This window comes from Oenanthe melanoleuca, chromosome 4 (assembly GCF_029582105.1).
Source record: "Oenanthe melanoleuca isolate GR-GAL-2019-014 chromosome 4, OMel1.0, whole genome shotgun sequence".
Lineage (NCBI taxonomy): Eukaryota > Metazoa > Chordata > Aves > Passeriformes > Muscicapidae > Oenanthe > Oenanthe melanoleuca.
Genome location: NC_079337.1, coordinates 57,787,007 through 57,803,769, shown reverse-complemented (window position 1 = coordinate 57,803,769; position 16,763 = coordinate 57,787,007). Strand labels below are relative to the sequence as shown.

Genomic DNA, 16,763 nt, shown 5'->3' with positions numbered 1-16,763 from the left:
CCTTAAGTTATGATACACTGTGATAATCAAAATAATTCGCTCCAATTCTTCAAAACACATTTCAAAAATTAGTTATGGAGCCCTGTGTCTAGACACAGACTATTTACCTACAGCACACTATTTTAATCCACTAGTGTGGCTGAAAAGTCTTACACTATCCTCCAAATATAAATCATTCATTCACTTCAGGCATCAACAGATTCCGTTGACCTTGGTTAAATCATTTTAATTGATGTATTCATGCGTACACAAAAGAAACCTACTCAATTATTCTATGCAAACACAGTCAGCTTCCAGATCATTGAATTTTTACATATTTATTCACCAATTTGGATAATTCTTCCATGTACTGTAGCAGTATAGGCTTCCCTAGTGCTACAGAGACTATCTTGATCTGTTTAAAAGAGGAAACATGAAAAAATGGAAATGGCATAGAAATTTGGTGAGGGCTTAGAAGAACACTGTGAGAACAAGCTAACGATCCTCCACAAGGGAGTGGCACTTACAGGTTAGTGACAACTTTTCTTCTGTCCCCAGATTACTCACTGGTTCCCTGTTCAGTCACATGGTGACCTCCTCCTTATGTTTTAATATCACTTTTTTCATTGAGATCATGTTTCAGCTTCTTCATTTGCAAGGCAAATGACCATCAGTTAAACTTCAGGGAGTGCAGATCTTCCAGAAAAGCAACATCAAGCTTTGCAGTGTTTACAGAAGTGCCCAAGCTAGCTGATTTTACAAAGGACTATGGTCCAAACCAGCGGGGACATAGGTCTTGCAGCTCACAGCTGCTGCCATGTGAGGCTTGCTGGTACCCAGCTTTTTAATGCCTCTTTGTTTAATTCTACTTGAGCTGCAGTCACACAACTGCACTGTGGAGGATCTCAAATCCCTGTCATCTTCCCACTGCTACCTTGCCTTCCCCATTAATAGCACCAGCTTCTTCCTATGACAAACCTGGAGCAACTAAGTGAAGAGGCAAAGTCCTGCTGCCCAGGGAAAGACTTGTACATGATATGTGTGTAGCAGAGAGAGAAGCAAAGGCATTGTGTTTGTGAGATGCCCCTCCTTCCTTTAACAGCAAGTCTACTTTTGCTTTCATGCCCCAGGTTATGAAAACAAGTAACCACTGCACTGTCCCCAGCTGAAGTCAGAACAGCCCCATTTACCTTCAGTGGGGCTATGCTCATTTGTATTAACTCTTCTTTCTAGCTTACAAGGTATATTCAAAAGCAGCCTCCTCTCCTAAAACAGTTCATAGGATCTGTATTTGGGGATAAGGGGAGAAAGTCCAGTTGTTGATTATATTAAATACTACAGTAAAAATGTTTTATTACAGAATTAAAAAAAAGTGGAACTAAAGTTTTGTGGACCCTCATTTAACAGATGCCAGGTGGAAAAACTTGCAGTTTTTCATGTCTGGTAGTGTTTGGGTCTAGTCATAGGAGATCAGCTATGATATGGAATATAATGGCCTAGAGCTGAGTGAACTGGCAGAGTTCAAGTCTGTGCAGTTCTCCTGGCAACCTGGCAATTCTAGAAAAACTTTATTCACCCAAACCAATAGTGGGAAAGAAAACTTAGCTTGGTACTGGAAGAAACAGGATTTTCAGTCTGGTCTTAGTGTTACTAAAGCAGAGTACACAATAAAGGAAAGCAATATAATTACACAAATGATGTGGAACTGTGTAGGATTTTTTTAAAAGAATTGTTTAGTCTCCAGACTTCACATGACTGGAGGAAGGGGATGGAGAAGTTAGTAACTATGGATAATGAAAACTATGGATAATGAACTGACCACAGTAATATCAGCAAATATGTTGACTTTTCTTATATTACATAGCTTTGTACATTTAATCTAGTGTGATTCACAGGTATATCCTCCCCAGCCAACCTGCCCTTTCTCCAAAGCAGTAATTTTTCCCAAGTTGTCTGTTGCTTGCACTATTACATAAAACCATGGCAAAGCTACTTGTTCTAAATAGAGTGATTTTATTTTTTTTATCAAATGAATTTGAAAAAGTGCATGTGGACTACTGCTAATTAAGATTGTATGGGTATATTATCCTTATGTGATAGGGACCACAAGTTTCTACAATATCCTGATCTGGTCATAATTAATCATGACAAGGATCCTGTTGAGCTGAAATTGATTAGTTCCAGCCTAACTAAAGGTCACTACTGAGCATGGTTTTGGGCATCACCAGATAGATCATATTATCATATTTTTTCTGCACAGATACAAAATAATTAAAGATGATGCAAAAGCATGAAGCACCTAGAATTTTCCAACTCAATAACAAAAAAAAGTGCAAAAATATTACTTACCAAAGATCTGAGCCTATTTCAGGGAACTAACTAGAGCAAATAAAATTTCTCTGTGAGAAATTAATGAAAAGATCATATTTGGAAATGTAATGAAGTTCACTTAGAATAGTATGGTCCAGCAGAACAGGTAATTATGCCAGATAAATGAAATCTCCCCCGTAGTGGTAATGACAGACATTGTATGCCATCAACATAGCTGCAACCTTGTCAGCCACCTGGGCAGCATGTTTTGGCACACTGTGCAGGCATTTTCTGACTTATATGAGGTTAGGAAACATAGTGTTTTGGGAAGATTATAGAATAGGCAGGCTAATATGGAAGATTGTCCTGCCTCAACCTTCTGCTTTGTAAGCCTAGCTTTCTGGAGCTGCAGTTCCTGGAGCTGAGCCTTCCTGCAATTCCTCAATCTTCCCCAAGGCCTGACACTGTAGTGGGGTTAGGTGGTCTTAAAAATTAATTTAGCAAATGACATTTATCACTAGAACTGGCACCTTGTAGAGATCAGCGACAGCCTCTGTGCTCTCGCAATCATCCTCCTCCTCCAGATCCCACTGTGCTTGCCAGTGCTTCTGTATCAGCTTGTGGTAAGCCTAAAAGAAACACAGTAGGTGTATTTAAACAGCTGAAAAAATCTTAATAGTTTCTTGTGATCATTCCCTTTACTTCCTTGATGCTCTTCCCATGTATCACTACAACAGTTTACCTGGAACCATGACTCAGAGGGAAATGAAACTTGCCTTACCACCTTAATTTGAGGTTATCCTGTCTTGAGTATAGAATTCCTTAGCCTTGGCAATATGGGGTTAAATAATATGCACATACTACTACAAAACATGTGAAATGATCTGATTTGAAACCTGCTTTCTGGGTGTATGAATATCACTACATCACAGCCATTACTATGAGGTGCAGAATTGACATTTGACATCATCATGAGACACCTGAGTTACAGCTGTATCACACTGTGCAGGGCTTGACAGGGCTTGGTCACCATGTCCCATGGTGGTTCCTAAAAGGCTGATCTATGACATGGTCTTGACTTGGTCCTTGGTCACAGTTTCAACAGGGATGCAATTTTTTTCCTCAAGTGAGGACTGTGACTGTGGATGTGTGGGCAAGCTCATGGGAGATTATATTTCACAAAGACTACAGACTAACGAGTAGCATTATAAATAAATATTCCGTATTTTGATTTAATCTGCCAAGTGCTCCCTTTCACTCTCATGGTAAATATGGCTTTCTTCATTAGGAATGTCAATAGACCTCTTCTAAAGAGGAGCGAAGTACCCATAAACTCTCCACCATTCTTGTAGAGGTAGACTTGAAAGTTGACACATCTCATGGAGTCATACTTTATGACAGAATTTGACAAATTAACTGCTATAACTTATCTGTCCACTGTGGGTAGGCAGAGGCAGACTGGATTACTGAAACTGACACTTTATGGTTTGTGTTCTTCATTGATCATTCCTGTATTCTCTGCCACTAAAAGACAAAATGCTCCTTTTCCAACAGAAACACAGATGAAAGAGAAAGAATGATACAGGAACTCTAACCTTTACTATATATCTCATTCTGTTTCATAAAAAATATTGGATCTGCAGTCACTCAACTGTTACCACCCTACTTGTGTTCACAACAATCTGATGTGAATGAAATTTATTGCAAAATCCACCATCATAATTGGCAACCACTTAAAATTCAGCAGAAAGGTCAGTTACTGGCAACGCTGCTACCATGGTGGTGTGAGCCCCTTGATGAAGTGATGGGGGAAAGGCAGGGAAGTGCTTTTGATGGGTACAGCTCTGAGCTCATGGTGAGGCTTTGGGATCAATTCCTTTACTGATGGGCTGGCTGTGAAATTATGGAACAAACTTAAAATAGCTCCTCAGTGCCAAGTGGATTGTTCTCAGAAAATAATTACTGGACTGTTTAAGTCAAATCATGGGAGCTGCAGGTACAAATTTTCCGTATTCTTCGAAGAGTTTCTCCCCTTAAGACCCCATTTCTTCTGGGACAAAAGACTCTCCCACTGTGCAGCAGAAAGGCTTACATTTCTGATTTTCATAATTTGTACACAGGCATTTCATAATCCTAACACTCAGCTGTGTTCTGTCCTGCAGTATGAAGTCCAAGTTGTCCCTCCCTGCCCAGCCTGTCAGAAAGCTGTCGAGTAGGCTTAGTTAAACTCTAGACTAATGACATGCTCATAAGGTGTACAGAATAGAGCATCTCTTGCACAAAGCTGTGTGGCTCTACCTTTGTAGGGAAGGAGTCTTGATAGAAAATTTTTAAGCTTTGTTTAATGAATCTGGGATGTGTCAAAGAGTGTCCAACGATGTGTAAAAAAGAAATACATTCACAAGTTCACACTGGCTACAAAAATGTAAAAAGTGCTTTACTTGTTTCGAAGTGAGGTGTTGCCAGGAAGGTGTGCATACAGAAACAGTAAATGCATTATCCAATTCTTACAATATAATTAAAGAATATGGCCCCATGGAGCAAAATCGCAGTGTTGAGATCAATAAATTTTGACAGTTTGCTGCAGTTGGAATCTGGGTCTTCTCATACAGTAATTTTATCTAAGTTATTAGATTTCATCAAAAGTTTAATGCTGCTGGACGTAACCACTTCCACTTTAGATTATTTCTTTTCATGAAAATTAAAGATTGATTTTTTTTTTTTTTTTTTTTAGTTCTTAATAACTTGGGTTTGCAGTTCTCAGCAGTTACTTGAATTTTGAAGTTCTCAACCTTTATAGCTAAGAAATCTGAATTTGTATATTCATTTGGAACAATAATAACAAATTTCTACAGAAAATATGACTATGAAAACATTACACTGGCCATTGTATACCATATTAAATTAACAACTAAAAACCTTCTCTAAGGCATCCTGTCAGAGATCATAAATAGTTTTTCTTTCACTTCTCTGAAATTTGGTAAGCCTTTTGAGCCTCAGTAACCCCACTCACAGAAAAGCAATTAGATCAGTGCAAACTGTTTTCTTCTGTAATGCAGGCCAGATACTTTCCTCCAGATATTTATGTCTTGAAGCAAACACATAGCATCTAAGTGAAAGATGTTTTCTACAAAACATGCAACTTTGCATTAACCCAATGGCATTCTGTTCCAATGCAACATCAACACTGCAGGAAAAGCCATGGTTACAGGGGTTCTGACCCTGTCCACCTGTGCTACTACATGTGATTCTCACAAGGACTCAAAATTCCCAGTTTTACAGAACTGGGAGAAATCTGCAATACATTTGGCCTTAAAAATTAATAGAACAGGGAAAATAAGCTTTTACTTGTTCACCTTGAGAAAATTATGAACATCTTCAGTAAGAAAGGTTTTGCTAAGTAGGCTCTCTTGCTCAGCTTCCTGTCTGCGTTTGAACTCTTCCTTCTTCTTTGCGCGGCGCTCCAGCCGCTTCAAGATCAGGTCTTTACTTTGCTGCATGCATTCTGGAGCATAAACCACAAACAATTAGGCACCACAACTCCACAGGGAGAAAGCAGCATCTGCTACTGTCACACAACATAAGCTCACAGAAATCTGTTAGTCAGTGAAATAGACAAGTAATCACCTTGCAGGATTTGAAATTTGCTTCTTACCCTGATGTAAAGGCCTTTTTAGATGTGAACTTCTAGATTGTTACATGGCACTTAAAGCTGTCAAGTTTTTGGACTGTTACCATCCTGCACCCTCCCTTTCAGTGGGGCTGCTGTTTATGCAAAGGAAATGTGTTAGTTCAAGAAACAGATTCCCTCATGCAGCACCCCAGACCTCCCCCTCCTGCTTCAGGAAGGCTGGCAAGTGGTCATTACCTAATTGCAGATATGCAAATGCTGCTGCAAGGACAGGGGCGGTAACATATGGTAGGGAGAAAAGGTCTAAAGCAGTGCTAGCTCAGATTAGTTTGAACTGGCATGTAGCCATACATACCAGACTTCTAAATTGACTCATCCAAGAACCTACAGTAAAAGTTGTCAAGGTCCCTCCAATTTCATGCTAGTAATGTGAACTATTTGTGACTAAATTCCCCCCTCCCCTTCATTCCCTGTGTAGCTCCAAGTGATATATAAATTCATGAGTCCATTTGCATCCTGGGCTGCCGAGTGCAATTGGTGCTTTAAATGTTCTGCCACTTCATGTCTCATTGCCTGTCCATCTAAGAAGAATTTTATTCATTTCCCCCAGAGCAGTACTTCACTCCTGACACAAGCAGCTACAGAGGAATGCAAAAGAACAGTTACCTGTAGATGCTCTTCTGCCACTACATCAAGCTGCTTTAACTATGAGAGATTATTTTGTAAAGAAACAAAAGGAGCACAGTACTGAAGCACCAAGAATGTTATTTATTCTCCATGCTAATTTATTGTGCTTATCCACATGCTGATGATGCACTGACAGAACACTTGAAAGTGCACCAAAAGTACAGGAAAGCCTGTAATGAAAATATCACTCAAATAAATGTAGCAGTGTTTGACTTTTAAACACTATTGATTCTTTACTACTTCCTTGTTTTGTATCCTAGGAGCACAGTCTTGCTGGCTTTGTGCTCTGTTTGTAAATTATAGGTACAGTTTAACTTTGTATTTAAGAGCTCATAAGAAAGGTCAATGTAAGAGTCCACTGGAATAAAAGTTGCACTCCAGATCACTTTTTTAAAGCGCCTTTCATTTCTATCTAAAACTGGAAGGTTGATAATGTTTTTTTGCACAGGATGTACCAACTATGATATATAGCTATATATAATTATGAACACCTACTTTGCATAAAATAAAGGCCCTGACAGAGGTATTTTTGCTTTGGAGCAAGTGAAAATTGACAAAAAGAAGGAAAAATCACCCAGAGACACCCATTTATGCTTAAAGAATGTTAGTGGCTGAATCTATGTGAGAACTATGCATAGACATAGGCATAGATAGTTTTAGAAGCAAACATCCATGAAAGAAACTATATCACAACGTACATGTATTTGTGAATATCAGCAAACTTTTCACACAGCTAGATGTTCTGAAAGAGGACCAAGTCTGCAGCACTTTCCATGATGAAATAACTAGCTCAGTAGTGATAGAAGAGCAGTGGATATTGGTACTTTGACTCCAGGAAGGCTTTCGATGCAGTCTCCTGACAGATCCTCATAGAGAAGAGGATGGATGAGCAGACAGTGACATGGATTGAAAACTTGCTCAAGTCCACCTGAAAGCCAGCACCTACTGGTGTACCTCAGGGGTCAATACTGAGTGCAATCCTGCTCAGTAGCTCCATTAATAACTTGGATGATAGTCCAGAGTGCAAATAGTAAGACTGCACAAAAAATAGGAGGAGTGGATGATACACCACACATGCTTGTACTTCCAAGCTGGAGAAATGGGCTAATGAAAATCTCCTGAAGTTTAACAATGGGAAGTGCAAAGTGCTGCACCTGGGGAGGAACAACCCCAGGCACAAGCATGTGCTGGGGACTACCCAGCTGGAAAGCAGCTTGGCAGGGAAGCACCTTGGGGTTCTGGTGGACACCAGGTTTAACGTAAGCCAGCAGGTAGAGGAAGGAAATCCTTTCCCTTCACAGCACTAGCCAGCACACCTGGAGTGCTGTGTTCAGTTTTGGACTCCACAACCAAGTACAAGAGACAAGGAGATACTGAAGAGAATTCAACAAAGGGCCACAAAGATGATGAATGGACTGGAGCATGTCTCCACAAGAGAAAGCTGAGAGAGCTGGGGCTATTCAGCCTGCAGAAATGAAGACTCAGGGGGGATCTGAGCAAGTATATAAGACACCTGGAGAGTGAGTACAAAGAAGACAGAGCCACTCTTTTCTGCTGTGCCCAACCAAAGGATCAGAGGCAGCTGCCACAAACAGAAACACAGAGGTTCCTTTTACCATGAGGATGACTGAGCACTGGAACAGGTGGTTCAGGTGGGGGCTCCATTCTTGGAGATAGAACCAGTCTGAATATGATCTGGGCAACCAGTAGCAGCTCAGCCTGCTTGAGCAGACAGGGTGGACCACAAAACTTCCAGAAGTTCTTTCAGCCTTAACAGTTTTGTGATTCTGTAAATTTATTACTGTGAGATAAGGCACAAATTATCACCACTAAACCCAAAGTGAGTGAGCAGCACTGCATCAAGAACATACTGCAACAAGACTGCATTCATTCTGACTATTCAGTTCACTGAACTCTAAACCTAATGCCATTTTGCTATGACAATTTTCTTTAAACGTGTCGAAAAGTAGCAGAAATGGTCCTGGAAATTGTGTTGAAGTAGTTATCATTATTTTCCTTCTGGCTACATGTTTACTGTAATTTTCTGTGAGTGCTGATGAGAGGCACTGAGCCCTGAAACAGCACCTATCAGAGAAGCTGGGGATGTATTTCTCAACATTGGGCATTAGGCAACATACAAATGACACAAGCAGAACCTTAAATCAGTGGGTCAGTCAGCTTAGACTTTATTGTAATTGTGTACTTTTCAGATAGGCAATATGAAGATGGGTAAAAGGAAGAGGAAAATACTTCATTTTAAAAGTATTTTAGTCTGACATAATAAAAGAGATTTATAGGAGGATCGTAAGCTTTAACATTATCTTTTCAGAAGAGTGATAGCACAACTAATTTGTATATAGCACAACTGCTGCTGGCTTTACATGCTAGCATGACATCCTGAGACAGTGTCTTATGTCAGCCAGTATCACCAGCAATGCCAAGTATGTGAACAGTAAATGGAGAAATATCACAAATACTTGTAGCAGGTGTGATTCTTCTTCTATGTCCAAATTAATGGAATTAGATAATGTGAACTGTAGAAAAAGTACCCAGTAATACATGGAATAGGACATAGAAGGCCTGAAGTCAAAGTTCCCACTCCAAACATACATCCTCCAGAATAAAACTGATCCTGGTCAATTCATTAGTACCTTTTAAAAACAGATACATACATATCTGGCTGCAACTGTAATTTTTTTACTCTTTAAAACAATGAGAATTCATGTAAGTCATGAGCTCCAGTCTAAGTACTCACCATTACTGTAGTGTGCCAGCTGCTCCCAGAAGGCCTTGTGCAGATCTGTTAGAAGTTCTTCCTTTTGTCGGACTGAAAGATTATTCTTCACAGTTAAGTGGTCCAGAATATTTGACACAGTATTTAATCTACACTTACACTCTTCTGGTATAGAGGACTTCAGTGAATCAATCATTTTCACCAAAAGCTCCCAGTTGAATAACCTTTCCTGAATGTCCTAAACAAAACAAAGTCCTGTTTAGAAACCAAAAATGTGTCTTTGGTTGGGCTTTCCTTTCATTGAACTATTGATTCCCAAACCACAAAGAAAACCACTGAGGCTTCTCAAAACCATGTGAATAACCATCTCCATGTACTTAAATACTTCTAAAAGGCTTGATCAGTACAGGCTAGTAGTAGGTTTATTGCATATTCAGTTGCAAGAGCTAATTTAAAACTATTGGTGTTTTTCATTTTTTGCAACTGTCAAGAAGACATTAAATCTGGAAAAGATAATAACAGCCTTGTAGAACAAACTTAAATACTCAAGAAGGATAGATGGACAGAAGACAACATGGAAGTCCTGGACCTATACTACACTATAGTAGATACTATATGGCATATCAGTACAGGTCCTCATTTTGAAATGAGGACACATATCTGATTCTGATAATGCTGTGATTCCTTCAAATACACAGTCAGAGTTCAATACACACAAAAATGAATATAATTGCCTATGGCCTAGCAGCTTTCATTGCACTATTAAAGAAGCAGCCCATGATCATAGTAAAGAAAGATTTCCTGCGTGAAAGTGCAGCTGCTTTAAGCAATGCTGCAAGGTTAGAAAGAGTTTGACAAAGCTGTGCCAAGTTAACAGCTGGACTCGATCTCAAGGGTCCTTTCCAAACCAAATGATTCTGTGATTCTCTGACCTACTGTCAGAGAACTAATAGAGATGCACCTACAAGGACCTCTGTAATGAGATTTCAGCATCATCACAGTAGTGACTTCAGGCAGGAACATCTCCTGTGTCTATATCCAGATATCTTATCTGCAGTCTGCCCATCTGAAGGAACTTAATGTACAGCAGCCCAGTTTGGGGCAAGTGCGAAAAGCAGCAAAGACTTTATTCATACCTGGCCAGCTCAGTCTACTTAGCTGCTCCAACACTAAATTAACAAGCTAATAATTACTGTATCTGTTTATATACCAAATTACTAATAAATGCAGTGATTCCAAATATATGTAAATCTAAAAATTACATGTAACTCTTTCAGTATATCCTGTGCAAAAAACAATAAAGGATCTGTTAGATTTAACAAAACATAAAGCACAGTGCTGGTACATTTATGAACACAGTTTTTCCTCTTCAGACCATATCATTAAGAGCTGATAAGAATTTTCAATTCCAGTCAAAGTCACTGAACACACAGAATCACCCTCAAATTTAAATTAGTATTTGTCAGTCAAAGTGGAAAAATATTTTGAAAGGAAAAGAAATTTCATAATGCCTGCAGTAACAATTCTCCATCAAACAGATCTTGCTCTCCTGGTTCACCAGCTGCATTAATCATTCTTTTTCCTTATATGACTAGCTAAATGGTGTTCTGAGAATAGAACTCAACTCTCCTGTGAGTCTTCCTAAACTGCAATGGAAGTTGAGCTCTTTGTAATAAAGCCAAAGACACAACTGGATTAAGCAGCCTACATCACTCCTGAGGCAGGACTGACAGACTGTGCTGACATAATTCTTTCTGTTCAGATTGACTACATCTGTCTCAACTTTTATTTCTTTTTTACTTACCATTGCCTGCAAGTCTTGAGATTCACTTAACAAGCTTTCTACTGCAATCATCTTCTCAGTCAGATCCATCATCATCTTTGTTGCTTTGGCACTTGAGCATTTTGATTGGTCCAAAAAATCCTGCTGGGCTTTGTCAGTCTGCTTCCAGAAAGCTTCCATCTGTGGAATATGAATCAAAAAACAACCCATGTTCCCTCATTAATCATCTAGTATTTCATTACAGAAAGAGGAAAATATATGAGCCTACTGAAATACAAGTCACTGAGATTACAGACAGCTCTCAGTATTAGTTATATTGAACAATTTGCAAAGCTAAAGAGACTATTATAAATTTTATATATATAAAAAATATATATAATATATTCGTGGTGGCACATCATCAGTATGTCAAACCTGACCTTTTAAAACAATTGTAGTAATTCTTTTTAACTAGCTAAGAATTTGTTAATTCTCTACATATTGCATCTATAAGAGCCGATAGTTTTTAGTATTGATGGTAAAAAGCCTGGAAGATAAACTGCATCCCTTTTACTCTGTGAAATTTACTTAGCTGTAGGAGCAGGTATTCCAGTCAAACAACACTTTTACAAAAAAAAAAAAAAACAAAAAAACAAAAAAACAAAACAAAAAAAAAAACAAAAAACAAAAAACAAAAAAAAACCAAAAAACAAAACAAAAAAAAAAACCTGAAAATTATTACAGCTTTACACCACCAAAGTTTTTCACAGCTAGATGCTAAGCACATTACTGGTTGCAATTAAGTAATTTATGCAGTGTCAGCACAGTGTATATGCCAATTATGATATATTACTGTATGGACAATCCCTAGTTTTAGGTTCTGATTCCATGAACATGACTGCGCACTACTGCCAGTATTTTGTGCTCTGTGGGATTACCTGCACACATACAGGTATAAAATGATCCATCACCCAGATTTCTAGTAAGTATCCATGAGTTTTGGAAAAAAATATGATTATGGCATCTGTGAGTATGGCAAAAACCCCTTTATATTCTCAGAAGACTGCAATTAGTTCAAGGTACTGATCTATACAAATCTGCATAGAGGGAAATTATTTTCAATATGATGAAAAGCATCTGCAGGCACAAGAGTGACAGACCCACTGAAGGATGATTGCTGCTGGTGAATAAATGCCTCATGCTGCTCAGCAAGGTTGCCAGCAATTATATTTACATGACTAACTCTTGAAAACTCGAAATAATCACTTTTCCACTGAGCAAAGTTAAAGTGAAAAAGAAACTTGTCACAGATGTTCCAATGTTACCAAGGCTTTCACTAGAAAGTGAAGGGCTCAGAGAATCAAAAGAAAGGTGAGAAAATTCCCAGTGAAGCACTTAAGCACCAGACACTAAAGAATGTTAACTACTGTATGAAAAAGGCCCAAGGCTGAGGTGATGGGCTGCTTGGTCCAGGGCTGAAGTGCCACAGTCAATCAGCACAGGCAGCTCACAGAGCTGTCAATCCCTCATTTTCATCAGCAGCCAATTTGCTCAAACTTCAAAAACAGGGCTGGAAGAATATTACTCAGTTTAATGGAAAATAATATGTAGAATGTTCTTAACCTCCAGTTTTCTTGCCTGAAAGCTATACTGACACAGTGAACCTACTTTAGAGAAAAGAAATCTTTACTTTGAAAATCAAATGCCTGCTATCAAACTGTATTTTCACATCAAAAATGCCAATATGTTCTCACACAGAAAGTTGCTGAAGAAAAATTCTTTGCTAAAGTAAATGCACAAAACATACTAAAACACTGCTCAACAACTATATTCTTAGTACTTCTTTCAGCTAAAAAAAAAAATTATAGTCTCTCATTACCCCCGTACTCAATTATACAGGGATTGACAAAAGCAAGATGCGAGGATAACATTCCTAAAAGTCTATGTACAGACTAAGGCTATACATAGGCTTGAAATAAATCTTATCATCAGATGAGCATCAGACATTTCTCAGCTGATAAAACAGCAGTGTTTTACAAAACATACTAAAACATGTTTTATCTATAAAAACATATTGACACCCAAGGGTAATTGGAAATGTTTTGCTAGGTAAAAATATTTTCAGGATTCATACATATATAAAAAATTAACTGTGGACTACTCAACAAAACCATTGCACTAAAGAACTGCCCACCAGAAGAATAACATTAAAATAAAATTTTAGAAAAAATTAGAAAGTTACATTATCTATGATGTGCTCGGAATATTCCCTTTCCCTCCTTTCTAGGTCTTCTAGAGTCTGGAACTCTGAATTATGGGATCCTGACATTTCAGTATTCTGGAGTCTAGAATCAAGTTGTTTCTGCAATTCTTCAAAATCCTGGGGGAAAAAAAAAAATCAAGTGATTTGTTAAACAGAAAAACAGACATAACTTCTAAACTTGGGAGTGAATCTGTATGTCAGTTCCAGCTCATGGCTAAGGAAGCTGAACAGGAGTGTTCAGAAAGTTCTGTTTCTCAGTAACGTGCCTTCTGTAGCAAGCAAGGAAATCCCCAGATATATGGCAGCTCTCAACTAAACTAAACCAAATATATGTACAAAGACATACATTTCCACTAGCATGTGAAAACAGTCAAGACAGTAGTCCATTTCTGCTGAAGTTTTAGTAAACACGGCTTCATGAGCTTTTATACTAATAATTCCTGGAATCTATCTACAAATATTTTTATTTTAATGCATGTGCCCCATCTTCAATGGCAGCTATAAATGTACATGCTGTGTTTGAAAGCTCAGGTAAGTATCCAGGTAAGAATCAGATAGTGATTCCTGCAGAGAGCTGGATGAACACACCTGTAATGCTCAAAAGGACAAACACACCTAAAATGCTCAAAAGGGACAAATTATAGGCTGCATAATTAGTTGACTTTTTACAGTTTTTCAGTCCTTTACAAACCAGGGTGATTTTTTCTGAAAGCTGATGCTGCTGATAAATACTAGTCTGCTGCCATTGCTTAGTAAGTTGATACCAAAAAGGGGGATTCTTCCTTTGCTGCAAGTAGCAAAGGAAGCACAGCAAGTACTGACTTCTAATACCACCCAACGCATTAACTTGATATCCTTATGCCTTAAAGAAATATAAGTAGAGTTTGACAAGCTTCACTAATAATTTCATCAAAATCCCATGAATTTTTATGATGCAGAATTAGAAGAGGAAAACACTGTCTGCAATAAAACGTGTAACACTTTTGCTTATCAGCAACATCTCTTTTACATGGTGGTCATAAACAGCCTCGTTCCTTGTATGACATCCCACCTCTAAGACTGTCAGGTTTACAAGATCTTTCTCTCCATCATACAGGACACAGAAACCCCATACTGGCAGTTAAACACCTGGACTTCTCTGGCAATTACTGCATCTAATTATTCAGATTTAGTCCTTGTCCTGCAGCAGCTTAGGAGCATGAGGACACTGATGCTATCAAACTTCACTGAGGATGAGGTTCCATCAGGAAACACACCTATTCTAGATTAGCTCTGTTTATAATTTGAAGTCATTGCCAGAAGGCCACCAGTAAAAGGATTTTGCACATCTAATCTCACTTTTCATCTAGTAAATACAATAAACTTTAATACTAAACCTGAAGATTTAAGGCAGAAGAGTGCTTTAAGGCAAAATACATCCTGATATAAATCATAGGGTACAACTACAGAAATTCCTTATAGTAATTCACAGACTGTGATACTGCACGAAGTGTTGAACAACTAGAGCTCATGAGCTGATAGGCTAATGCCTAGATGTGAAATTCCATCTAAGAAAAACATAATCAGTACTGTGATCAGGCTGCTCTCAGTACAAATATTCAAGACTTGGACTGGCAGGGCACTGGATAACCTTACATAAAACAAAGCTTCCTACATAAGGCTGGACCAGACAATCTCAAGATGTGCTTCTCAATCCTGAGTTTTCTGTCTCTAAACTGGGAAGGGGAACCAACAGCTCTCCTACTTTCTATAGTTTTGTAAAGCTTTTTGTTCCTTCTAATAACCTAAAAATAGTACTGTGACTCTACCTGAAATACACATTTACTGTCAATATATGTCTTCCAGTTCAGAAGTGGCATATGGACTTCAATACAAGTACATGAAAGAAAAAAGTATTATGAGGGATATATCTTTCCCTGATGAAAGCCTTGAGCTTTTTACTGCTAATTTATTTCCTGCTATTTTATTATCAGCAATAATACCTGGGACCCAGCAAAGCCCCTGATGAATAAGGCTCAAAATGTTCTGTTTTCTTAAATGGATTCAACTACAAAATATTTTACCTTCAACAGATTGCACACATCACTTCATGCAGCAACAAACAAATAAAAAAAATCAACTAACAAGGGAGTTTCTTTGCATTTTCTTCAGAAATAGATTACAAATGACACTGCTGTTCAAAAGGAGTAGGTGAAATGGCCTGCTGTGGTAATAAGATTAACTCTTATTTTGTGTAGTCTTAAATATTAACCAACAAACTCACTTACATTTTCCTGATTTAAAAGGATCTTCTTCAACAAACCATCAGAAATCTTCTTTTTACGATGGAATTCTGTGAAGTATATCTTAAAAATCTGAATAAACATCTGTTTAAAAGGAAGAAAACAAAACCCAGGTTAAGTGGCTGTTTGTCATTTTAAGGACATCTTTGTGATAACTTCTGCTGATTTAAATCAATCAGGGAGATTATAGTGAATCATAAGCAAAACAAAAAGATAAATCACCAGCAACTCTCCAGTACTTCTGCTGTGAAAAATTCTCTGGTTTTGGTTTCAGTGAGATACTGGAAGATGGTGTTACACATAATCTCATAAATCCTTGTAACCACAAGACACATTTGAAACTATTCTTGACTGAAGAAAATGCAGATCACTTGAAAATACAAAGCCCATTTTTCTAAAGTTTAATGAACCCCGAAACTGGAAGATATTAACTATTCGAAAGATACTAAAGACTCATTACTCTGACTTCAAGTGTAGTCAGCCCCATGATACATCAAACATTTTTATACACAACCCAAAAGAAACTCTCTCAAGTCCTAGCCAGCTTCTCTTGCAAGAAAAAGACTTATTTTCCATTTGTGTGCCTTTTTTTTTTTTTTTTTTTAAATACTGTAACATTAGTGTCTTCAAAAAAGATGTTTTTTAATTTTTTCAACACTGGGAAAACTTTTGGTTAACCTTTTCCCCTCTTGCCTCAATTAGAGTTTCAGTGTAAGGTTAATTCATTTCATTACTAACTGCTGCAGCATTTTCCATTTATTGTGGAAGTAAAAATACATGAAATTTAACAGCCACCTGCCTGTTCCTCATAATCTTGAAAATAAGATGATGCAGAACTTTCCTGCTTAAAACATATAAAAACATAAATAAACACATATTTATATACAGAAACAGTTACTGAAGCCAATATGTCAGGTGAGCGAAATCTGGAAAATACATTATAATTAGAGCTCAATAGAAGAGAAAACCATACAGCAGTCATGTATTGGATCTCTTGCAAATGTTTGGGACATGAATTTGGCAAGTTTTGAACATGCTACCAAGATAGCATATACAGTATAAAATAAAAAAAACGGGTTCAGGAGAAGACTGAAAGAAAAGGATATTTTTCCTTA

The 16,763-nt window shown here is 37.9% G+C and overlaps 1 protein-coding gene across 2 annotated transcripts in view; it reads right to left on the bottom strand.

The window, feature by feature from the left end:
* Nucleotides 1-16,763, bottom strand: part of EVC (EvC ciliary complex subunit 1) — a 47,498-nt gene that overhangs the window by 22,024 nt on the left and 8,711 nt on the right. For both annotated transcript variants that reach the window (XM_056490107.1, XM_056490106.1), the window contains exons 6-11: nucleotides 15,634-15,732; nucleotides 13,346-13,483; nucleotides 11,146-11,304; nucleotides 9,363-9,579; nucleotides 5,646-5,794; nucleotides 2,820-2,918 (exon numbers count right to left, since the gene is read on the bottom strand). In XM_056490107.1, coding sequence (XP_056346082.1) covers nucleotides 2,820-2,918; nucleotides 5,646-5,794; nucleotides 9,363-9,579; nucleotides 11,146-11,304; nucleotides 13,346-13,483; nucleotides 15,634-15,732 — 861 coding nt within the window. The remainder of the gene's footprint in view (nucleotides 1-2,819; nucleotides 2,919-5,645; nucleotides 5,795-9,362; nucleotides 9,580-11,145; nucleotides 11,305-13,345; nucleotides 13,484-15,633; nucleotides 15,733-16,763) is intronic.